This window comes from Lasioglossum baleicum, chromosome 16 (genome assembly GCF_051020765.1).
Source record: "Lasioglossum baleicum chromosome 16, iyLasBale1, whole genome shotgun sequence".
Classification (NCBI taxonomy): domain Eukaryota; kingdom Metazoa; phylum Arthropoda; class Insecta; order Hymenoptera; family Halictidae; genus Lasioglossum; species Lasioglossum baleicum.
Genome location: NC_134944.1, coordinates 6,917,150 through 6,942,169, shown reverse-complemented (window position 1 = coordinate 6,942,169; position 25,020 = coordinate 6,917,150). Strand labels below are relative to the sequence as shown.

At 37.8% G+C, this 25,020-nt stretch overlaps 5 protein-coding genes across 7 annotated transcripts in view; 2 read left to right on the top strand and 3 right to left on the bottom strand.

The window, feature by feature from the left end:
• Window positions 1–3,074, top strand: part of LOC143217358 (uncharacterized) — a 72,525-nt gene extending 69,451 nt beyond the window's left edge. Inside the window, exon 9 of the mRNA XM_076441545.1 lies at window positions 240–3,074. Coding sequence (XP_076297660.1) covers window positions 240–284 — 45 coding nt within the window. The 3' untranslated portion in view covers window positions 285–3,074. The remainder of the gene's footprint in view (window positions 1–239) is intronic.
• Window positions 368–5,305, bottom strand: LOC143217357 (COMM domain-containing protein 8). The gene is made up of 5 exons (XM_076441544.1): window positions 5,046–5,305; window positions 4,869–4,955; window positions 4,619–4,780; window positions 3,391–3,543; window positions 368–3,314 (listed from the first exon to the last, which is right to left on the bottom strand). The coding sequence occupies exons 2-5, from the start codon at window positions 4,932–4,934 to the stop codon at window positions 3,156–3,158; spliced, it is 540 nt and encodes a 179-aa protein (XP_076297659.1). The 5' UTR covers window positions 4,935–4,955; window positions 5,046–5,305; the 3' UTR covers window positions 368–3,155.
• A 542-nt stretch (window positions 5,306–5,847) lies between these two features.
• LOC143217350 (tubulin alpha-1 chain) lies at window positions 5,848–13,369 on the bottom strand. 2 transcript variants are annotated; one of them, XM_076441531.1, is made up of 9 exons: window positions 13,256–13,369; window positions 10,666–10,888; window positions 9,981–10,085; window positions 8,452–8,648; window positions 8,202–8,294; window positions 7,896–8,081; window positions 7,365–7,613; window positions 6,304–6,467; window positions 5,848–6,229 (listed from the first exon to the last, which is right to left on the bottom strand). In XM_076441531.1, exons 1-9 carry the CDS (start codon window positions 13,256–13,258, stop codon window positions 6,103–6,105), a joined length of 1,347 nt encoding a protein of 448 aa, XP_076297646.1. In that variant the 5' UTR covers window positions 13,259–13,369; the 3' UTR covers window positions 5,848–6,102. The 2 variants fall into 2 exon arrangements, with proteins under 2 accessions (XP_076297646.1, XP_076297645.1); XM_076441530.1 differs by lacking the exon at window positions 13,256–13,369 and adding an exon at window positions 11,454–12,396.
• A 425-nt stretch (window positions 13,370–13,794) lies between these two features.
• On the bottom strand, window positions 13,795–17,215 carry Caf1-105 (chromatin assembly factor 1, p105 subunit). Its single transcript, XM_076441527.1, has 6 exons — window positions 16,839–17,215; window positions 16,412–16,544; window positions 16,040–16,337; window positions 15,708–15,968; window positions 15,407–15,634; window positions 13,795–14,279 (listed from the first exon to the last, which is right to left on the bottom strand). The coding sequence occupies exons 1-6, from the start codon at window positions 16,977–16,979 to the stop codon at window positions 13,799–13,801; spliced, it is 1,542 nt and encodes a 513-aa protein (XP_076297642.1). The 5' UTR covers window positions 16,980–17,215; the 3' UTR covers window positions 13,795–13,798.
• Window positions 17,216–19,451: 2,236 nt separating this feature from the next.
• On the top strand, window positions 19,452–24,503 carry Morula (anaphase promoting complex subunit morula). 2 transcript variants are annotated; one of them, XM_076440575.1, is made up of 8 exons: window positions 19,452–19,915; window positions 20,037–20,472; window positions 20,549–20,790; window positions 20,876–21,056; window positions 21,131–21,356; window positions 21,442–21,626; window positions 21,697–22,242; window positions 23,170–24,503. In XM_076440575.1, the coding sequence occupies exons 1-8, from the start codon at window positions 19,841–19,843 to the stop codon at window positions 23,607–23,609; spliced, it is 2,331 nt and encodes a 776-aa protein (XP_076296690.1). In that variant the 5' UTR covers window positions 19,452–19,840; the 3' UTR covers window positions 23,610–24,503. The 2 variants fall into 2 exon arrangements, with proteins under 2 accessions (XP_076296690.1, XP_076296691.1); XM_076440576.1 differs by having other exon boundaries at window positions 19,454–19,887.
• Window positions 24,504–25,020: the final 517 nt, after the last annotated feature.

Here is a 25,020-nt window from a genome sequence, read left to right as displayed (position 1 = left end):
AATACATATAAAACGATTCATTTATGTGCCAAGGGTTAATTCAGCTGTAGAGTATAGGATTTGAGTACTTACCAGAAAAAAGTCATGAAAAATAATGCAATTTAACCGATGTCCTATGTTCAGAGTTAGTGATCAAAACCACAGATCTATTCCATGGACTTTTCGTAATGGGTGCATGAGATCCGCGGTCGACCGACGATTCTAGTTGCGGATCTGAATGGATGGTTGATTGTTCGCAGGAAATCGTCGCGGACGGGCCCTACGAGAACAACGTGAACGAATAAACGCCCCGCCTAACCGAATTGTAATTTTTGGGAAGAAGAAAGTTCTTTTCTCTCGTTAAAACCAAAAAAGTATATTATATAGATATGTATATTTGGACCATTCCTGCAAACTAAACAGCAAAAAAAAGAAAAAGCAAAACAAATGAACGTTCTTTCGTTACGAGCAGCAACAACAAACAAACAAACAAAAAAAAAACATAATGAAAGGGAAAGTATAAAGCACACGCACGCACGACGCAAAAAAAGTAAATAACAACAACAACAACAAAAGTGAGGAAGAAAAAGTGAGGGGATAAAACCAAGTAGATAAAAATGGGATAGTATAACGATCAATGGGAAAACGGCAAACACGGAACAACAAAAAATAATAATAATAGTAATACACGAGTAATTGAAAATAGAGAATGAAACGGAACGGACGACGATGTTGCCGCGACATTGCGAGAGCATTGTAGACACTTTATAAGTAGGCCTATTAATAATTATTAGACGGCAGTTCGACGGCTAGGCGAACGAGGGTATGGCTACGGTCGAGGATTGAGAGAGCGAGAGAGAGAAAGAGCGAGAGAGAGAAAGAGCGAGAGAGAGAGGGAGAGAGGTGGCTTCCGAGAACGCAAGTGTGTTGTCTTTCGAACGGTGTTGTGGCTGATTTTCTACAATTATACAATTTATTCTCCGACGCGACTTATCCTCTGCGGGAACAAAATTATCGTGCGCGCGTGCATCAGACGCGCGCGCGAATCGGAACAACAAATCTCTGCCATTGTTAACTAAGCTAAGTCGAGCCGCGTGTGGCCATCACGCAACAAAGCAGATCTCGAAGGAAACACGAGAAGAACATTCGTTCGAGGAAGAAGTACTCGTCGGATCGCCTCCTCCTGTTGCGGTAACGAGTGTGTGATTGAGAGAATGAAAGAGAGAGAGAGTGAGAGTAGTAATAAAGATCAAGGACTGAAAGGGCAAGGGGCGTGCGTGTGCGAGAGAATCGAAGAGTAAGGGGCGCGAGAAAGATATCTGAGAGAATGAGGGAAGAGAAAAAGAATGAGAGAATGATCGGAGAACGAGAGAATAGAATGGAGAATTCGGTGTGTGTTATCTTCGCCAAGATACGTGAACGCCGAGAACAAAGGGCAAGGACAGAGAGTCGGGCGGGAAGAGGAAAAAAAAGATGAATTAAAAAGAATTAACGTCGAAGCGCACGAGTAATGAAACACTCGGATCGCGATTCTCAAGGACAGTCGACGATTATTTTGCTCGTATTTCATTCGTGGTCCTTGGTTCTTTTTTTTTTCCTTTTGGGTAATTGTACAATCGAGAGAGAGAGGTGTTTTACATTGTAACGAGGAACTGCACACACACTTTCTACGTATGACTTTGGTACGCGCGAGCACACTCACTCACACATACATACACACACGCACACGTTACACGAGAGGACGAGAGGTACACGTTCGCGAAGACTATGGCAAGGACGATTTTTTTCACCGACGGGATATATAGAGAGAGAGAGAGACAAGTACACGCAATACGCGGACACAGAAAACGATCACACAACGCGAGATAAAAATGAGAAAAAGAATGGTATGAATAATAATAATTAATTAATAATTAATAATAATAATAATAATTGAAAAAGAGGGAAAAAAAGGAAACACAGATACACAGATACACACAGAACCACACACGCACACCCACGCGTACACACAGAGAGAATCACACGTGAAAGCATACACAGTAAGTTGAGACAAGAATGTAAGTGATATATAATCTAGACATAGAGAAAGCGTTTGTGTAAATTCGGCGTTCGTTCGAAATGCTACTTCTCCATATGAGAAAACTTACTTACGAGGAAGCCTATTCGTAATTTTATAATAATCATTAACTACAAAAAAAAACAGAAAAAAAAGAAAAACGGTATCGCCTAACTACGATTTACGAGACATTGCACAATTTTACCAGCCGAGAGAGAGAAAGAGAGATGAAAACGAGAACAACGGAGATTCCGTTCGCGTACGGATCACACGCGCCCATCGAGTATAAATGATAATTACCTACGAGAAGCTTTCTTTTTTATTAAGAACCGTAGCGTAGATCGTAAAGTTTAAATGAATGAAAATGATAAAACAAACGAAAATGCGCATTACATGTAAATGCTCCAAAATCTCAGAATAACTTGTAAGTGTTAAAAAAAGGAGAAAAGAAACGAAAAAGGATAAAGATGGAGCGAGCGTTTTCTATGTGCCCGCGACCGGCATTGATTTTTAAACGATATATATTATTATTATTAATGAGTAAGGAGAAAGAGGTAAAATTAAAAGTTGTATAGTAAACCATTTTCATTAAATATATTGTCCGTGAAATGATCTTTACAACGAAATTACATCGTTTTTTCGAGACAAGTTTTGGCGACGAGAGCGAACTTTTTTATTTAAACGAAGAGAGAAAGAGAGAGAGAGAGTGAAAGAGAGAGAGAGAAAGAGAAAAAAAGAAGGTGAAAAAAAGAAAAAACAATCCTTGAAACAACCGACTGATTATCTGTACACTCGCAAAAACTATCGATCGTTGAATTCTGAGGCGTCGCCGACGCAAGCTTCCTCGTTTATTTATTTTGCGCTCCGGAAAGAAAGAAAAAAACAAAAGAACAACAAAATTATAAATGAGATCTTTGAGTCGAAGACGCCTCGGACAGAGAATAACAGTCTTCAGTATCTTCGATGAGCAGTTATAATAGTAATTAAACTATTCTACATTTATCTATAACCTATAATAAACTGTGAAACAAGTGTAAAATTGATGAGATATTTATTTCGTCTTGAAAACCCCTCGTCCATTACATTTAACAATATCCTTCTTCTTTTATTTACAGCAAAATCACTTCACTATGGATTCCACAGTGTTTAGAAAAGTTTCCAGTTCGTCTTTATTTAATTCTAATCCTAATACACGTCGTCCTTCCTTATTCTCAACCATAAGATCCAGCTGAAGAAGAGGTTCTCTCAAAGAAGCCAATTTACTCGATCCCATTACCAGCTGCAAAATAGGTAATAACAATGTTATTCGCTACAGAACTGTTCTGGTAATTTATTATATAAAACAAAATGATTACTTTTAATCTCCAATCGAAGTCTATGAACGTTTCATAGTTTTCTTTGGAATATTCTTTTAATAAAGCATTCGTTAGTTGTTCCCTTCTCACTCTCAGACAAGTTAGTATACTTTGCTGAATGTGTTCCGGTAGCTCGTGGTACTCTTGAGGCATCTAAACAATAGAGGAATTGATTTAGAGAAGATATACACCCGTCCATAAATCACCGAATACTTACTTATCTTCAACAAAATGGTAATTAAAGAGTACAAGCTTCCAACTCGATTTTGTTTTATTTTTATTAGACGTAGCTATTATACGATAATATTAGAATGGAAAATTACAACAAGCAATCAGAAACAAGTTTCCAGCTTGATTTTATTGTTTTATTTTGATTGAATGATGATTAAATTTTAATTAACTATAGTATACGATAATATTCGAATTCAAAAATAAATATATACATATACTATTTGAATAAAGGTTGGAAAAAGCAGATTGAGAAATTGTGGGATGATTATGGACAGCTCTAGAAGCGAAATTGGAAAGCAATTACCCCGCTTAAATTTTAAAAATACGAAAATATAAGAATAATAATTAAAATTTAGAAAATATAGGATATTTTGGTCAGACTTGATATACGTGTTCTATACATTCGAAAAAATTAGTGTAAGTACTGTTTTTATTTCATAATATACGTCCTTTAATAATAAAAAATCGTCTGCATCCAAGTTTGAATAAGAGTCCGGTGACTTATGGACAGGAGTGTAATACCTATGTGGCCATAATTATTAAAGAAGTTTAAATCATATATTTCTCGTTTCGAGATATAAACCATGGTTTGATTTAAAATATCTCAAATTATATTAAACCATTTGCGCTCGCAGCTATTTTATCTCGAAAATTTAACATTTCTTCAAATTTCTTCAAACTGTATGGATACGAAATTGGTATAACATTTAATAATGTAAACAGTATTTTGAATAATGCAACAGCAATCTGTAGTAGCGCCTCACTCAGAGTCACCATTCGACTACTAAGGGTTACAGGAAAAAAGAATATTAACACTAAATGAATTCCATATAAATGTCGAAGTAAGAAGCACTATCCAACGATTCAATTTTGACAATATAAAATAATGCGATGTGAAATAACTGATAAACTGATTTCTTTCAAATTTTGACTTAGACCATTTTCATAATTACGGGCACATATTACGCATTAGCTGTCTAGAAACATGACAGTATACCTTCTCCTCAGACAGGTACAAACAAGCAGGATTCCGTAATAGAGAAGATATTAATTTGTAGGTCTCCTCGTACTCTCCTCTGCTCCAATCTATGCTACTTGCGAATCGATGATAGGATGGGCCTGGTCTACCACATATTTCGTCCACGCACGCATGCAACAGCTATTATTATATTAGACATTTATTACCTATTATTTATCGCTGAAAGTAACGTACTTATGATACTAGGAACCACTTTAACCATACATACCTCCTTCAAAACATGAACCTTGTCTTCACTGAAGAGGTTAAGATACAAGGGTTGACTAGTTTCCATGTTTATTTACGATACTTGGACCTGCCAATTTTTATATGATAAGTATCGAAACTATGTTACGCAAAATTATTCGAAATTGTCTCTTTTTCACATTGCACAGCGTTTACTTACGTTGTGTCGGTGCTCTGTCCTATTGCTCATTGTTTACAAACGCAGGCACATTTTTGTTACAATAGTATTATAACGATCGAACATGCACGTGCCTTATCAGTGTTGGTACATCAAATAATGCGACATCAATATTTTTAGGAATTGAAAACGCTTTGTTGACACTGGTTGACACCGACAATTGACTGCAATTGACAGCTCGCTTCCATACAACGAATAAATGGTGCATAGATTGTCAACGAGCACCATTCGAATGAAACGGTAAGTGAACGGTAAAACTTCTAGAAATGCGACGTTATCATCGCGATGGTCGCGTGTCTGTCGGTAACTTTTTGTTTAACTAGCTGACTATTCGGTGGTTTAGCAGTTTAGCAAGAGCAAATGTATCTTTGCCGTAATTTACATTTTACTGTATAGCATTTGCGGCAAGAATCATTTGCGCGATAATAAAGAGATGAATATTTCAGAAAATCATCAATAACTGATCAATTCATTAGTTTCCGCCAACTTAGAAGTAGAATAGGGATTTAAATAAATAGTCTTTATTCTTTGTGTGTAAAATAAAAATTTCGTACTCGAATTACAACAAACTGGAGTGAAATAGAAATTTATTTTCTTTTTCCATATGTTTAATAGATTGAAAATGATATTTTAAAATTCTTCTAACGTTTTTACTGTTTTAAATTACACCTACTCATTCTTTTTGTTATATAAATGCATAAAATTCGCTGTCTAGTTGGGATTATACTAAAAATATACAAGTTCGCGCCGCATACGATCGATGCAGAAATTAATTGTACCCACGAATTCTTTGTCAAACACTGTTTTATTTGTTATCGATCAACTTTATTACATTGTAACTATATAAATCCCGCAATAGTAATCGCTCGATTATTCGGTGGAATTGTAGGATAGAGAGGGGTGAAAAATGGAAATAGATACGACGCGTCTTTTCTCTGTAAAATAGGCAGTTTCGTGTCGCGGACATCGTATTATAAATATATAATTATCGCGTGCACAACACGTTCCCGAATTGGTAGAATTCACACGACGGTAACTTTCAATATTCCTCTTCGTCTTCAGTGTTGGCAGCATCCTCTTGCACTTCACGGTAATCCAATTCCAAAGCTGCCAAATCTTCCCGGGCTTCTGCGAACTCACCCTCCTCCATACCTTCGCCAACGAACCTACACAACAATTTCCACAATATCAAGGTACCGAGAGTACATCTTCAGCGATACAAATGATAAAAAAAAATTACCAATGAACGAACGCTCGTTTGGCGTACATCAGATCGAATTTATGATCAATCCGGGCCCAGGCGTCTACTATGGCCGTGGTATTACAAAGACAGCACACGGCTCTTTCTACCTTAGCGAGATCTCCTCCCGGCACTATAGTTGGCGGTTGATAATTGATACCCACCTGAACAAAAGAAAGTCAAGTATACAAAACACAACTTAGCAAACTTTGAAATGATCTGCTGCGTCTGAAAGCTTTGAGTAGAATTGTGACAAGGGGAAGGGGCAGGCAGGTTCCCAGGCAGTCTCGAGCACAGCCTGGCGAGCAGATAGCGGGCATTATGCTGTCAGACGACGCTCGAAGCTGAGGATGCTCGGAATCTGGTCGATTTTGGACAGCGCAAAATCGAGAATTTTGCTTACTGGGTTTGTAGTACAGGGTCTCTCCGGAAAGTAATGCGACCACATTTTTTTTTTTAATCTATTGAACATATGAGTACAAACGTTTAAAATTCTTCAATGTAGGATCCTTGGGCGTCGACACATTTTTTCCAGCGCGATTTCCATGCTTCGTATATGCTCCCTGGGAGGCGTTATCTGGAGCCTCTCGTAGTACCCTCGTCGCAGCCTCGTCGAGCACTTCCAACCAAAACTTTTCCGTAGATTACGGGGAAAACAGTAAACGGTACTTCTTAGTTGGATCACAACACTTCCTCAACCCCCTACAGTCCTGACTTGTCTCCCGCCGATTTCTTCTTGTTTCCAAAAATTAAAAATGTGCTAAAAGGATGCCATTTTGAAAGCGTGGACCGCGTCAAAGAGGCTTTGACGAGGGTACTACGAGAGGTTCCAAAAAACGCCTTCCAGGGAGCATACGAAGCATGGAAATCGCGCTGGAAAAAATGTGTCGACGCCCAAGGATTCTACTTTGAAGAAATTTAAAGGTTTGTACCCATATTAATGTGGTCGCATTACTTTCCAGACAGACCCTATATTACAAAATGTTACTCGAATTAACCCTTATCACTCGAGTGGTGACTCATTGTCAGATGGGACCCGTCATAATGATGGTCTGGCGAACCTTGAAGCCGGTAGGACACCATTCGACGAAATGGACGTGTTTCTGCCGTTTAATCATGGCGATCGCCGCATTCACGTCTTTGGGAACGACATCGCCCCTGTAGAGCATGCAGACTGCCATGTATTTTCCCCTACGAGGGTCGCAGTTCACCATTTGGTGATTAGGCTCGAAGCAGGAGTTCGTGATCTCTGCCACTGTAATCCTCTCATGGCCGGCTTTCTCAGCGGATATGACCGGCGCGTACGTAGCCTACGGGCAACATTGTAGATCAACAACCGTATCATTTATTTCACAATTGATAATAAATAGACTGCGGAATCTTTATGCAAAACAAAAATTTTCTTCGTCAATTGCAAAACACAATAACCATATAAAAACCTTTTCCTATCTCTAACAATGTTAATAATTTGAAAGTAACATATGGACGTTCTTAAATTGCCCTAATGTGTTTACTGTTTTAAATTACATCCACCAATTTTCGTTATAAACGCACAAAATCCGCAGTCTAATAATAAAATAGGGTAAACTCACGAGAGGGAAATGAATTCTCGGATAGGGCACCAGGTTCGTTTGGAACTCTGTGAGATCGACATTCAGAGCGCCGTCGAATCGCAGGCTGGCCGTGATGGAGGACACAATCTGCCCGATCAAACGATTCAGGTTCGTGTAGGTCGGTCTGTCTATATTCAAGTTTCGCCTGCACAGCTCGTAAATCGCCTGTGAATAACGATGAATCATTAATCAACTATAACAAAAGGATACTGTTATCTTTATCGCGGGGGTTTACGATCGAGATTCACTGGGGGCGGTAAGTATCGAACAAGTATGTATACGAACTTGATTATCAACTATGAAGGCCACTTCGCAGTGCTCTAAGGTCGGGTGTGTGTAAAGAATCGCATTGTACGGTTCCACGACGGCGGTCGATACCTGCACGAATTAGAAATAACTTTTTACACATATAGTGGCTGTACAAAGTATTCGTACATCTTTTAAAAACGAATTATTTAGGACACTTTTATCATTATGGGCACCGTATGTGCTGCATGCTCGACGACGACTGAGAATCTCGTCTTCTAGATATTACCTGCGGCGCCGGGTAGATGCTGAAGGTCAGTTTGCTCTTCTTCGGATACTCGGCGGACAATCTTTCCATCAACAAACTGGAAAACCCGGACCCAGTGCCGCCTCCGAACGAATGGAAGATTAAAAATCCTTGCAAGCCCCGGCACCGTTCCGTTAGCCTACGGATCCGGTCCAGCGTGATGTCCACGATCTCCTTCCCTGTATTATTACAGTTTATTATTATATTGTATTATTATACAGGGTGGGTCACCTAACGTTATCACCTTAAATATCTTTGTTGTTTTCAAAGATACAGTAAATGTCTTGAAGAGAAAGTTGAATGGTAAAATGGGGCTCATACGACACCAAAACAATTTTTGTTTTTATGTCATTATTTTTAGAGATATCAAGTTCGTCTTCGTTTTTTTAGTTGGAACCATCCGTTTTAAATATCTACAATGATAGTCCCTTACATTAAGAATTCAGTGACTATAATTACTCAAGGTTATTCAAGATCACTGACAGAAAAAAACCTGATGAATTCCTGATGTAGCGATATGTGAAACGGATGACATTTATGTCGGGTCAGAACTCGTATTACGCTACCTTGACTCATGCTTGCTTCTCGGGCAATTTCTCTCGTACTCACACGTGGATTTACAGCTATAGCTGCTAAAATATTAATTTCATTGTCTTCATATTGTAGTCATAGGATTCTTTCGTTTACGCTTTCTTACATCTACACTTCCAGGATTTCTAAATAACTTGTAGATATTAGTAAAAGTCAGCCTAGAAGGAGTGTTTCGCTCGGGGTACCTTTCCCACAAAGCAATCGGGCCTGCAATGCATTTTGTCTACATTCACAGTAAACCGTTATTATGCCGCACTTTTCAATCATTGAGTAAGACATAGCGGAATCGCGTTTGGAAGCATAATGTTGGTTAATAAATCGCGGCGTAATCGGCTAGAGCAGTGATCCCCAACCTTTTTATCGCCGCGGACCGGTCAACGTTTAATAATTTTATTTATATTTTAGATTGTTTTGATTTAATCATTTTAATTTAATTGTATTTAAATAATTGTATTGAATGTTCCTTGGGCGGCCCGGTACCATTTGATCCACGGACCGGGGGTTGGGGACCACTGGGCTAGAGGATGTTTGAAAACATTCCATAGCATTGAAGGGTCCTTAGCATGTTTACTGGAAGCCTCACTGGTGATAAACGTGCTTCCATATTTTAGTTTTATACGTTTTTTTCTGTCCGTGATCTTGAACGACCTTGAGTAATTATAGTCACTGAATTCGTAATGAAAGGAACTATCATTGTAGATGTTTAAAAAAGTAGGGTTCCATTTTAAAAAATGAAGGTGACCTTGATATCTCTAAAAAAGATTAGATAAATACAAAAATTTTTTTGTTTAATGTATCTTTGAAAACAACAAAGATATTTGAGGTGATAGCGTTTAGGTGACTCACCCTGTACATTCCCTGCATTAAAAGCTCCGTTGCTTTACTCTCGAGATTGAAACGGACGCGCGTAAATAATGTACCTATCGTGTAATGTCCCCGCGCGTAATTGTTCGCGGCGTCTTCCTTCCCTGTGATCAGTTGCTCCGGATGGAACAACTGTCTGTACGTGCCTGTTCGGACCTCGTCTGCAACGTCAAAAATGTCTCTCGGTTAGTGTATTTATACATATAAATACATTTATACATTGTACACCCACTGTATGGGTATACAAAATACATACAAAAATTAATTTGAAAACTGTTCCCATTAAAAAAATGTAATCAACTAATCCTCTAGTTTATTATAGAAGAATCTGATACGTTTTCATGTTCTGACAATAAACGACGGTTCTACAATTCTACAATTCTCATATGTTTATTAGCTTTCCGCGTCTTTCGTTTGCAGTTGCGGCTTCGGAAGCCTACCATCACCGGTCAAAATGACCGGTTCCAGATGTTCCACATTGTTTATTTTACGATTATTGATATAATAAAAATAATTTCATAAGAAATTATTGTATATAGATATCTTCAGTGGAGAATATATTATAATAGTAGCTGCACAAAGTCTAAATAAAATCGATCTTGTCATTTTTATGAGGGAACATGTATACCAGTTACTTTTAAGGCTCGGTAGGTTTAGTGTTAAAACCACACGCACTATTTACGTGTATGTTAAAATGTAAATACACATAGGGAAGCTACGCGATAGATTCGAGGAGCTTGCCTACTACTGTCGGCTCCAGGTCGACGAACACCGCCCTGGGAACGTGTTTCCCAGTGCCCGTTTCGGAGAAAAACGTGTTGAAAGAGTCATCCCCATAGCCCACAGTTGAGTCGCTGGGCATTTGTCCATCCGGCTGGATTCCGTGCTCCAAACAATACAATTCCCAGCAGGCATTGCCCATTTGCACCCCTGCCTGCCCGATGTGGATGGATATACACTCCCGCTGCGAACATTTTGTCAGGTGATTTTACGACTCCTCGTTTCTAGGATAATAATATAGATGATCGCATAAGTTTGTAACCCGATTTTCATGGATATCGCAAACTGAACTGCACGGCGAGGTGTAAAAGAAATTATATAGTCACCATTCTTTTCTAATCGTATAGAAAACCATTCTTTTTTCATTATAGAAAACCATCCTTTTCTCATTGTATAGCAAACCATTCTTTTCCAATTATAGGACACCATTATTTTCTCATTGTATATAGAAAACCATTCTTTTCTAATTGCACACAGAAAACCATTCTATTCTAATTGTAGAAAAGAACGGTGACTATATAATAATAATTAATAAACCTGTATTTTCTTTAAAATTGAACCATTGAATTTTATTTTCAAATCGGGCAACGAACTTGTGCAATCATCTAATACAACAAATAATGAACCGATTCCAGAACCATTTATTTATTATTACGGATGGGGTGGGCGCGGGTACCAGTCCGGGAACCGTTTCAAACCTTCTAGCGTGTCCCTAATTTTTAAAATTGTATTTATTCCTAATACCATACCATCTTCGCAATTCTGATATTGTCTAGTTCCTCCAGCTTGAATGATTGGCACAAACGGTCGGGTGAAAATTTATTCGATTCCGCGAAGGCTATTTTATTGCACGCACGAGATGGAACTCGATCAAGGCGGTTCTTCAGGAGGTGTTGTATACCGGAAGTATATAAAGTACAAAACGAAAATGAAGTTTTTGTAAGGCAAAGTTTAAATTATCTTCTCCTTTTCAAGGGTAGACGATCTATGACGATTTATGACGAATTCGATCGTCTCGCAGAAAATCCCAGAAATAATACTGGGACTGATAAAATGGCCACTGTTTCCGCGGAGTTAGCCGAATCCCAGGTCAGCCGACAAGGGATGATCGTAAACTGACATGTTGATATCTTGTCGACATAAAGCGTTATTACGCCTGTCAGCAAGTCGCTAAGCTTTACCGCCTTGACCTGCCAATGTCTCCGATTAATAATTCAGCCATGCCCTAAAATGGAACGTCTCATCGTGTTGCGGCCGCGTCTGACCCGCATGTTGCGCATAGACACCGATTGTCCTACAGACTTCCGATATGTATATCACGTCCTTTAGAACGTGCCACGCGAAAAATCGATTTTATACAGGTTGACACACTGTAACCATAGCAGCTTGATCGAACACCGACGTATGCGTGGCATGATTTTGCGATAGATAACATATTTTTCAAATTCGCCAGTCCGAAAGCGCTCTGTTTCCCTTAACGAATCCACGTAAACGTTCTAATTATTACAAAGCTCCCCAGCACGCAAACGTTCCAGTACAACAATTAATCTAATCCGCTGGATTAACCCTTTGCACTCCTAATTATTTTTAAATTTTGGTGCCAACAAGTGTCTCGTTTGAAATTTACTTCAAAAGACAGTTTCTTGACTCCTACTTATTTTAAACAATTTTGCTTCCTAATTATTCGGTTGGCAAATAAGTTCGTTCGGTTTTTTACATTGGAATAAATCACAAAAACCGAACGAACTTATTTGCCAACCCAATATATGAAATATAGCTCTCAAACTTTGTTGTAATCTGTATTTGCGGAGCTCACATTTGTTTTTAACTGAAAAATACGACTTGAATAGATAAAGGAAGAACGAAATACATGTACAAGCACGTTTCATTTACATTTTCGAAGGAGTGCAAAGGGTGAACTCCTACACAAGTTATTCGATTCGACGGACAAGATTTTGGCAACCGCGCTCGGTTCTCCGAAGTGAAACTTTGCCAGTGACGCTCCTCGACATTCGCAGTGTTCTCTAACAAAAAAATCATAGCATTCCGACGATTTATTATCGACGTCTGTTTGTGATCGGTCGATTGTGCTTTGAGGGTACACTTGTGCATTTCAATCACGGCGCCTGGCTATACCTGCTCGAGCCATATAATTTACTGTTAAGTAGCCGAGGTATTAGCCCGTTATTACGAAAACTATAGTTCACCGATACCCCATTAGTAGACAGCGGATTTTATGCGTTTAAATTAAAACAGTAAAGACATTCGAAGAATTTAAAACTACCGTTATATTATTTTCAACCCACTAAACACATTTTTCAAGAAAATTAATTTCTAATTCACTCCACTTCGTTACAGTGCAGGTAGAAAACTTTTATTTTGCATAAAGATCCACTGTCTACCTATCACATCTTCGACAGTATCGTTGGAATTACTTTCTCAGAGAATTTCATTTGAAATTGTTCAACATACGAACAGCTTGTTATAGACAAATATAGTTTTTAGACTCCGTTTAAGAATTTGCAATAAATTCCAGTGGAAACTCACTCACCATCGTTGCTGATGTGAGGATAGGAGACGTGTCAGGACGTACCGCGATGTGACCACTGTCTGCATTAGCGGACAGTCCGATCACTGCGATACGCCATATTAATACTCGCAAGTATATAATACCAGCTCCAGCCTTCGCAGGTGACAAACCCGAAGCTATAGCATTTCGCGTGAATTAGTGTATAGACACATGCACGGAGATTACGCTTCTAACGGCAAAACAAACGTGACTCGCCCACCGAGATAGAACAATTCTTGAACTAACTGCGCCTTTGTTCGGCAAAACAAACTTCAAGTTCGCGGAAATTGTGTTCAACTCCTTGCGCCAACTTTTACATTAATCTTTTTACTAAATGGTTCTATATCGGAGAGACACGCTTCGATTTCAGTTCAACAGGAACACGAATACACCCTGGTTTCGAAATAGGCAAAGTGGCAAAATTGTACAATAAATATTTTATTCTACAATATAAAAAAGACGATAGTATAAAAGTAACATTTGCATTGTGTATAGGATTTCGTTTCCCGTTCCGTTCTGGAATTTTTATTTCTTACTGCCTTTCGGACTCGACAGAGTAATTAACTGCACTCTTCGTGGAACTTTAGCTGGTAACGCGGAAAGCGTGTCCGATTTTTTCGGAGAGGTTTCAGCGTCAGCTTTTTTTATGTTCACACTTTTACAAGTGCTATCTTCGCTGTAAACTAATTCAATGTCCTCGGTCTCTTCGGCCACCGTTACGTCCTTCATCTTTTGTTCCGGGACCTCCTCGGTTTTGTTAGTTTCTGAACTCGTTTTAGGCTCTCCAGCTTTCTTGCAATCCGAGATATCGATGTCCATCGCATTGGAATCTATGTCTATGGATGCACGCTTTGAAACGTTACCGGTCCCACTCGATACGGCAGACTTTTCCACCGGGATCTTATTTTCGTCTTTATACTCGACGCCTAGCTCTCCTTTTTCGAAGTGTATGATAGAACAGTAGCCATCTGTTGACGACGCTACCAGTATTTTGCCATCGCTTGACCTGCAAAGATGCATCTTTATCAGATTCAAGATTCGGGTACTCGAGTGATCGTGCTTGTAAAGAAAATTATTATTAGTCACCGATCGGGAGAATTATAGAAGCTGAGCACAAAGGAGTCAGTAACGAGTAGACTGCAGATGTTTGTGCAATTTTCAAGGTACAGTGACTCCCATTAATATTCGGACGCTCTAAAAAACGCGATAATCTTTTTAATATTGTACTATACGATTCAAAATTTTTTCGGAAGCTAGAGCACTTAGTTCACTACAGGATGTGAAAAGAAATTTTTTCGAAAATTGCAATTGGTCGGAATTGTAGAGAAAATACTAAAAGATCCATTTTACAACTTTTTTTATGTGGGCCTATATTGAAAATGTAAAAAATACGTTTTGTATAGATCTGTTTCAATTAAACATATCCTGAAAATTTCGTCAAAATCGGTCGACGTTGCAATGAGCTACAAGCGTTTAAAGATGGTAAAAATTGCAGATTTTCACGATTTTCGGCCTATAGCAGCAGTAAATCTAAGAATTCTTACATCTTTCAATGACTGTAATTTTCCCCTGCATCAACCGATTTTGATGAAACTTTCACAATGTGTATAACCCACACAGATCTACAAAACGTATTTTTCAAAATTTCAATATAGGCCCGCATAAAAAAGTTGTGAAATGCAACATTTAGTATTTCGTCTACAATTCCGGTCAAATGCAATTTTTGAAAAAATTTCTTTTCACATCCTGTAGTACACTAATTGCTCTAGCTTTCCAAAAAAGTTCAAATCGCATAGTCCAATATTTGAAGAGTTACGGTGTCTTTAAGAGTGTCCGAATATTAGCGGGAGTCACTGTACATTTTAAAAAGGAGGAATTAAATGAAATCTTATTTTCAATGGTAGTAACCTTTGTAGATCCGGAATAAAGAAAAATCGTACCAAATTCTATCGAATTTTACATTCCAGCATTTCATGAAAATTTTCAGATGCCATAAATGCATAAAGATCCGCAGTCTTACTAGACTTATTGGTTTATTGCTCATAGCAATGAGCAAACACGTGAAATAATAGGGATCTCTAATTTCTGGGCTGCGAAGCCCCGAGACAAATAAAAATATATAATATTATTCACCAAGAAACGTCGGTCAATCTGGTGTAATGTATATTCGATATCACGGCGATCGGTGATATCTGCTGCGTGTCGTATATAAGCACAGAATGTTGTGTAGCAACGGCGAACACCATTCTATAGGGTAGCGTTATCAGAGGGACTGGACCATCCTTTCGCAGTTCGAAGTATACGGGACAACATCTCACGGCTATGGTGCTTTCGGTTAAAGACGGTAAGAGCATGAGAGGCCTACAATCAAAATCGTAGATAAAACTCTGCTATGGAAACAGTCAAATACAATATCGGTAAAATGTGTTCGTACTCTTTCAGATTGTGCCTCGAGAAGACTATGGTTGCGTTGGATATCTCTGTGGTCTCCAATGGATCTATTATACCGGATGGTACCAAAATTAATTGTCCGTCCAAAGAGAATGTAAGTCTTCTAAAGAAAGATTTGAACGTATCGTCGTAAAACAGTCTAACTGTCTTGTCTTTCAATGGATGATCCGGCGGCGTTGGAATCTTGGCTTTGTAAACCCTCTGCACCGTTTTCTTTGTATTTATATCGAACAAACGGCACATTCTGAAAATCTCATTGCATTAGATGCATTGGGAAAGTAGATAAACGTGTCACAATGGAAACTTACAACACACCTGTCTGTGCTTATTGTGCATATGTACTGATTGCAAGGATCCCATGACACGCCTTGAACAAAACCTTTGTGTTCCGACAGTATAGCTGTAGAACGTCCTTTATGAATGTCCCATAACATAGCTGTATTATCTACAGAGCCCGAGACCAACATGTTAGAGTCTGGGGACCAACTGATATCGTAGACATCTTCCAAATGTCCCCTTAATACCTTCCAAGAAGTCCATTGCTCTGTATCCTCGTCAGAAATAATATGAAACTCGCAGTCTTCTTTTCGTTTCCATAAAATGATGGTCGACTCTGTTGATTCGAGGCATAATTAAATCCTGGTAGATCTATGATTAAATCAATGCAATATGTATATAGATGCAAACCATCGTCCCCGGAAGCCAGAATCTCTTTCGACGGTGAAAATCTGACGACGTTCACTGCTTTTTGATGCCGTTCCAAATCCGCCACGCATCTCACAACTGCACCACCGGATCCATTCGTCGTTAAATACCATATCTAGTGAGAGAAACAGACGACTACACGATTAATTATTTATATTATTATTTATGTAATTATTAAACTGCGGATGTTTATGCAATTTCCAATTTTTATAGACATATTTCAAGAAAGTGCAATGAAATAAAAACCTACTTTTAATGAGAACAGTCTTTGCAGATCCAAAACACAAAGAAAAATAGTACTGAATTCTATCGAATTTTTTATATCCTAGCAGTTTTCGAAAATTTTTATAAGCCATAAATGCATAAAAATCCGCAGTCTAATAATTATTTATAATGATTAAAACATTACCAGAACGTGCGAATCCGCACCGCCGGTCGCAAGGCGCCAAAACGTTTCACCTTTCGATGTTTCATAGATTCCAGTTTGTACATCGACGCTCAGGACTGGATCACGATTGTGCCATGAAATTTCGGGAGTCGTACACCACATGATGTTAATCAACAAGTATAACAGACGATGGAGTGGAACTATAACTACGATAACAATAACAACGAATGGACCATGGACAACGTCTAACCTTCAAGCTGTCACATTATTCCCGCCAAAACAGGATACTGCTGGGATATTGTACGGGTTTCACGCGCATGCGCGACCAAATCCAGGAGCGTATCTACGACGTTCTAAATAAGTTTGTGGGGACAGTGGTGAGGAACTGTGAGGAACTATTTATACTACTATTACTGGCAGCAGCTGGCAGGAAAGTACCGGAAGAGTTTAGAAGTTTATACATATATTATATGTTTTTATGTACATATTGGGTTGGAACATGAGTTTGTTCGAACCTATTGAAAATTGGGTTCGTTCGTAGCGTTTGTAAATTAAACTTGAAAGCTAAAATTCAGATATTTATTCAATATCATATTTTCAATTCTGTTCTATTACTTTTAGCCATTTTCGAGGTAACTTGTCTAAACATGAATAAATTTTATCTTCCAAAACGCTACAAACTTTCTTTCCAACCCAATATATATATTAAATTTTAACTTTTTAACATTTTTATATACATTCCTGACGCTAAAAATCGTTGCACATGAGCATGAAACCTGTATAATATTTCAGCACTGCTCTCAATTAAGTGTCAGTGTGGATTATACTACTGTAATTTTATTGGTGAAAAATAAAGAATATAAGTTACACCAGTTTATGTGTTCTTTCTTTACCCATCCTTATAAACATTTTCGAAAATTTTAAAGCTCAAACAAAAATTAAGTTTTGTATTGGAAGAATATATTTGTTCTCGATTTTCGCCAATTTTCGAGCGTTTGACTTGTCGTTGACTTATACTACTGAATTTCGTGCCACCTCCTGTGACGTCATGTGCTCCTGATACTTTTCCAATTTTCGAGGTTTTTAAAAATTTTCGGCCGTCTGACTTGTCGTTGACTTATACTACTGAATTTCGTGCCACCTCCTGTGACGTCATGTGCTCCTGATAACTTTTCCAATTTTCGAGATTTTTAAAAATTTTCGAGCGTCTGACTTGTCGTTGACTTATACTACTGAATTTCGTGCCACCTCCTGTGACGTCATGTGCTCCTGATACTTTTCCCACTTTCGAGATTTTTAAAAATTTTCGGCCGTCTGACTTGTCGTTGACTTATACTACTGAATTTCGTGCCACCTCCTGTGACGTCATGTGCTCCTGATACTTTTCCCATTTTCGAGATTTTTAAAAATTTTCGGCCGTCTGACTTGTCGTTGACTTATACTACTGAATTTCGTGCCACCTCCTGTGACGTCATGTGCTCCTGATACTTTTCCAATTTTCGAGATTTTTAAAAATTTTCCGCCGTCTGACTTGTCGTTGACTTATACTACTGAATTTCGTGCCACCTCCTGTGACGTCATGTGCTCCTGATACTTTTCCAATTTTCGAGATTTTTAAAAATTTTCGGCCGTCTGACTTGTCGTTGACTTATACTACTGAATTTCGTGCCACCTCCTGTGACGTCATGTGCTCCTGATACTTTTCCAATTTTCGAGATTTTTAAAAATTTTCGAGCCTCTGACTTGTCGTTGACTTATACTACTGAATTTCGTGCCACCTCCTGTGACGTCATGTGCTCCTGATACTTTTCCCATTTTCGAGATTTTTAAAAATTTTCGGCCGTCTGACTTGTCGTTGACTTATACTACTGAATTTCGTGCCACCTCCTGTGACGTCATGTGCTCCTGATACAAAGTTCAATTTTCGAGATTTTCGAAAATTTTCGCCAATTTTCGACCGTCTGACTTGTCGTTGAGCTGTACTACTTAATTTTCGAAATTTTTCGCCCGTCTGACTTATGGTTGACTTATACTACTGAATTTCGTGCCACCTCCTGTGACGTCATGTGCTCCTGATACTTTTCCAATTTTCGAGATTTTTAAAAATTTCCTCGAAAATTGAGAAAGTATTAGGAGAACATGACGTCACAGGAGGTGGCACTAAATTCAGTAGTATAAGTCAACGATAAGTCAGACGCTCGAAAAAAATTTCGAAAATTCAGTAGTACAGCTCAACGACAAGTCAGACGCTCGAAAATTGGCGAAAATTCAGCAGTACAACTCAACGGAAAGTCGGAAGTCCAGGAGAAATGGATGGATCAATAAATATATTCGCAGATATGTTGTTTTAATAGTCTTTATTTAGTCATTGCAGATTAATACACAAAATGTTTGTATTGTACGTGTACATAACTTATATTCTAAACACTTATAATATAGACTGGCATGTAATATTTCTTGGACACCAGTTCTGTTGACACTTTGAAATTGTATAGATTTGATTGCATGGAAGCCGCCATGTTAATATCTCCTGGCACAATCTGTAAAAATACAAGTGAACCTATTAACGAACTATTATTTATAATAATTACTTATAATATCTACACTTGTCGTAATACTACTGTCGATAACAGCTGATAGTTGTCTACCAGTTTGAGAGTTTCACCACAGGTGTCATCACTATCCTAACCTCAAAATTTGCGAGAGTTTTGACATAACCTTTTTGAACACGAATAGATGTCGTAAATAGAAAAGGGTATTCTACGATATGTAATCAAAATATGCTAGTACATGTGCCCTGAGCTTTAAATAAATAATCTTTCAACAGAATGAAATATATATGAACTCTTCAGAATACATACAAAAATATGTGCACAGAAATTGATTTGCATAAATAAACATGCTGCATTTAGTTGTGGCAGGTATTACAATGGTTATGTTCCATTGACAGTCTCGAAAATAGTTTAGTTTAATTAAAGTCCTATATGTTTGAAAGTTCAACCGAGACTTGTTAAACAAATAATATGGATAAATCTGACAGAAACGAGGCTGATGTCATCTCTCAAATACAGTATGCATTTCCTATTTTGAATGGGAAGGTTTGTTGACGTTTCATTCATTTTTATTTAGTCTTAAAGAACACAAAAATTATGATTTTATCGTAATGTTCGTTGCAAGACGGCAAAACTGTGTATAATTAATGTACTTGTGCATTTACAGCTTCAAAACGAATGCAGAGATGAAGAATTTACGAAAATAGTCGAGGATATAAAGGCGTTAAACTTGAAAAATCTGGTCGAGGATATGGTAATTTACCAAATAAAATATCATATGCGACAAAGCATTGCTCCAACATTTTGGGAGAAATTTACATGCAACGTAGACAAACAGCAAGGCTTCGAACAATTCAAAAGCGCTGTGGATGGATTGTACACGCGTATGACAGAATTTTTACCGCTGTTAAAAAGATTAGAGTACCTCCTACAAGAACAATCGATTTGTTCGTCAGCGAATGAGAGCAATGTATTAAGCAGATTTAAGTTAATCGTGAGATCGACGTTATTAAGTCAAATACCGCTTGGCTATGAGTACGTGGTCGAACAGTTTTATAAGATTGCATTCAATGTATTTTGTTGCACAGACAATTCTACGCAAGGTAACTTCTATTTACATTTACATTTATTCACTTATTGTTGTACCGTTACCTGTTGCTGTACCGTCCATTGTTCCAGTGACTACTGCCAGCAACGATTACCTTCAATGTACTGGCTGCTACCTGGAAATGGAGAAATGTCGATGTCAGCAGATAGTCACTCTGTTCCACGAGACGAATAGGAAATTGATCGAACTAGAATTATTGGAGAGACTAGCGGGAAATGTACTCACGTCATTAATACATATACACATCAAGAATCACGTTAATCAATCGTGCGATAAAACGTTCGATGTATCACAGTTAGAGTCATTGGAAAATGTAAGAAACGCATTAATACAATCTATGGGAAATATTCATGTGAACCTTACAGGATAGAAAATGTTTATGTAATTTAATTTTACAGTGGCTGGAAACTGTTGTTATGAGTTGGTTGATAAGAGTATATTCCGGAGGTTTCTCGAAAATCGTTTCCTTGAGCGACGAAACTCGGAACGCTATAAATACATTTAAACAGAAGCTGTCTCACTTTCTGTACGAAACGTACACGAGATTTCGAATCGAGCAGCTCTTCGATATTATAATAGGTATCTCTCCGCACGTTCTATCATCTGCTGATCATAGTATGGAATCGATTTATTGTATCACGATTATTTTCCAGAGTATCCTGATTCTCAACCGGCGATAGACGACTTGCGCGTTTGTTTGGAACGAACCGATTTGCGAAAAGTTTTGATAGACAGTTTACAGGAAGCTTTAACAACGAGATTATTGCATCCAGGCGTGAACACACCCGATATATTAACAGCCTATATTGCAGCCATAAGAGCACTGAAACAGTTAGACCCGACAGGAGTTCTTCTCGAGACAATAACAGAACCGATCAAGTACTTATCGTTAAGATTAAATGTTGCAATATGCATATATATCGAATCGATTCCAAATAAACTATGTTTTGTTCGATCGATACAGAGTTTACTTGAGAACGAGGGAAGACACTGTGCGCTGCGTTGTAAGCGACTTGCTCGATGATTCGTCCAGTGATCTGGCAGATGAATTGGTGAAAGGTGAAACTTTACAATTAGATGATTATTCCGATGAAGAAGAGAACGAAGATTGGGATAAATGGATGCCTGATCCAGTCGATGCTGATCCCGGTACATTTAAATATCAAATGTCTAGCTTGTATCGCTGTTATACGCAATTTTAATCGAAATCATTTTGCAGCAAAGTCAGCACAACGCAGAGTTTCCGATATAATCTCGATGCTAGTGAGCGTGTATGGCAGTCAGGATTTATTCGTGAACGAATATCGCACGCTATTAGCAGACAGATTACTATCTCAATTGAACTATCACACCGAGAGAGAGATCCGTCACTTGGAATTATTGAAAAGACGTTTCGGAGAAAATCAACTTCATTATTGCGAAGTTATGCTGAAAGATGTCTACGATTCGAAGAGAATAGACGGACATATACAATCTGATACCAGCTACACTTTGGAGAAAGAAGAGTTCCCCACATCTGCTTTGATATTGTCTGCACAATTCTGGCCGCCTTTCAAGGAAAACTGGAAGTTAGAGTTACCGAAAATTGTACAGACTCAGTTAAACAAATACGTGAAGGCGTTCGAGACTTTGAAGGGAAATAGAACGCTTTGCTGGAAGCCTCATCTGGGGAATGTTACATTAGAGATTGAATTGAAGGACCGGAAGTTGGAAATTAACGTGACACCGATACACGCCACGATAATCCTACATTTCCAAGACAAAAGTAAGAGAAGTATCTGTTACTTACAGTTACTCCTATTAATATTCGGACGCTCTAAAAAAAAGCGACAATCTTTTTAATATTGGACTATACGATTCAAACTTTTTTCGGAAGCTAGAGCACTTAGTTCACTACAGGATGTGAAAAGAAATTTTTTCGAAAATTGCAATTGGTCGGAATTGTAGAGAAAATACTAAAAGATCCATTTTACAACTTTTTTTATGTGGGCCTATATTGAAAATGTAAAAATTACGTTTTGTATATATCTGTTTCAATTAAACATATCCTGAAAATTTCGTCAGAATCGGTCGACGTTGCAATGAGCTACAAGCGTTTAAAGATGGTAAAAATTGCAGATTTTCACGATTTTCGGCCTATAACAGCAGTAAATCTAAGAATTCTTACATCTTTCAATGACTGTAATTTTTCCCTGCATCAACCGATTTCGATGAAACTTTCACAATATGTATAACCCACACAGATCTACAAAACGTATTTTTCAAAATTTCAATATAGGCCCGCATAAAAAAGTTGTGAAATGCAACATTTAGTATTTCCTCTACAATTCCGGTCAAATGCAATTTTTGAAAAAATTTCTTTCCACATCCTGTAGTAAACTAATTGCTCCAGCTTTCCAAAAAAGTTCAAATCGCATAGTCCAATATTTGAAAAGTTACGGTGTCTTTAGGTGTGTCCGAATATTAGTGGGAGTCACTGTAAGTAACTAGTAGTAACAGGAATCCCGTGATCTAAGCGAATTGAATAAATATCTGAATTTTAGCTTTCAATTTTAATTTACAAACGCTACGAACTACCGTAGTGAACTTTGTATCGATAATACACTGTTATTTATAGTGATGAAAGTTTATACTTTCAACGCGAATAGTTGTAAAAGCATACGTAACAGTGCTTTTTAAATTGTTTTCGCAGAAGAGTGGACTTTAGAAGAACTGGCGGAAGTGATGCACGCTCCCGCGACCGTGCTCAGGAGGAAAATAACGTTCTGGGTTTCGCAGGGGATATTAAAAGAAAGTTCGAACGATGTGTTCATCTTGCAAGAAGAAAGCTCTACGAAAAGTAGATCTTTAACGGACGTTGTCGAAGAGGAAGAGGTCGAGAGCGTAATGGCGTCCGCGAGCGACCAAAGGGAAGAGGAATTACAAGTATTCTGGTCCTACATCGTTGGAATGTTGACAAACTTAGACTCGATGCCATTGGAGAGGATCCATCAAATGTTGAAAATGTTTGCGTCTCAGGGCCCCGGTGCGATGGAATGTGGTTTACCTGAATTAAGACAATTTCTTGATAAAAAAGTCAGAGAACACCAACTGCTGTTCTCAGGAGGTTTATACCGTTTGCCAAAAACATAGAATCATTTTCTCTCGTGGCGAAACTGCCCTACGAACAAACATAAGGAAACACGTTTATATAAAATACCATGACTGACTTTTATTTGTATCTCATATTCATAATATAATAATGAACGAATATACAGCAGTACACTTTTTACAGAGTTCATAGTGAAAAGTGCATAGTTATGGTTTCGTTAATTTGTATATGTATATTTCGTTGCTATGATTTTTAACGAACGATCTATAGTACAATTTATATACGCGACTGGAAAACAATATATTTATCTTGAGAAAGTTATTGTTTCGATTCAAGTTGATCGCCAACGGATCATCGTTAATCACACCGAGATGAAAATCATAGTAAACGCGCGTTCGTGTCTGTACATAATTAAAGATCGCATTTATTAATTTATAATTGTCTTACATTATTTTCCAAGCGAACATTATTAAAATTGTACGAAAATAATAAAATGTTAGATTTCTCGCTACATTGAACGTACGAAAATAATAAAATTTCAGGGGTTGTAAGTTGAAACGTTGAACGTTTTATACGGGACGACCAAAAGAACCCGTCGAAAAATTTACAATTGTATTCTAAACCCGAGAATCGAAAGCGAAACTAACAAACATCGGTCCACAAACCATTCGTTTCGGAAGTATGTATAAGTACTCTACAAGTACTTTTGTAAACTCACGCGGTACTTCGAATTGATTTTATCTCCTGTAGATTCTTGTTTGTTTACAAGGTGTAGAATACATTCGAAAATTTTTCAAGAGAATCATTTCCCATGCAAAATTATCGCTGTCGTTTGAATTGCGGCTCCGTTTATTCACTGGCCTACAGAAATACGATTTTGTGCTGTTAAATATCGAAGAGCTTGCAGAAATAAGATGAATATTCATGAATCAAGAATGAGAAAACTATTACTTTTTCAATGCAACAAATTTGTAAAAGTAGTCTGTAATATAATCCGTTTCGTCCACGTAGCACTACAAGGTAAGAAATGAGAGTCGATGTTATAGTTTCAAGCACTGTTCATCTTGAACACGCGTAAGTTATTCAACTATTAGTCATAAACTATTTTAATTGTTCCAACTAAAATATATTAAGAAAATGAATATTGTCTTTTTTTTGTTGTTAGAGACGTAAAGAGTCTTGTCGCAACCCTCAGTGTTTCGAAACACAATCGTGGTCGTCTAATCCGTGCATTTGCGAAATGAACATTGTCGAAATCGTACCAATTGAAAAATTCGAGTTGCGTTGCTTGCGCACTCGATTTGTATTTAAAAAGAAATCGAATGTACAGTTTTATGATCAAGTCAGTTTCTTTGGTACTGAAACAATGATTAATATCACGTCGATAGATACAACTAAGAGGGGTATATTCACATATTGCCATAAGAAATTATATGCGCAGCCTACTTTCTA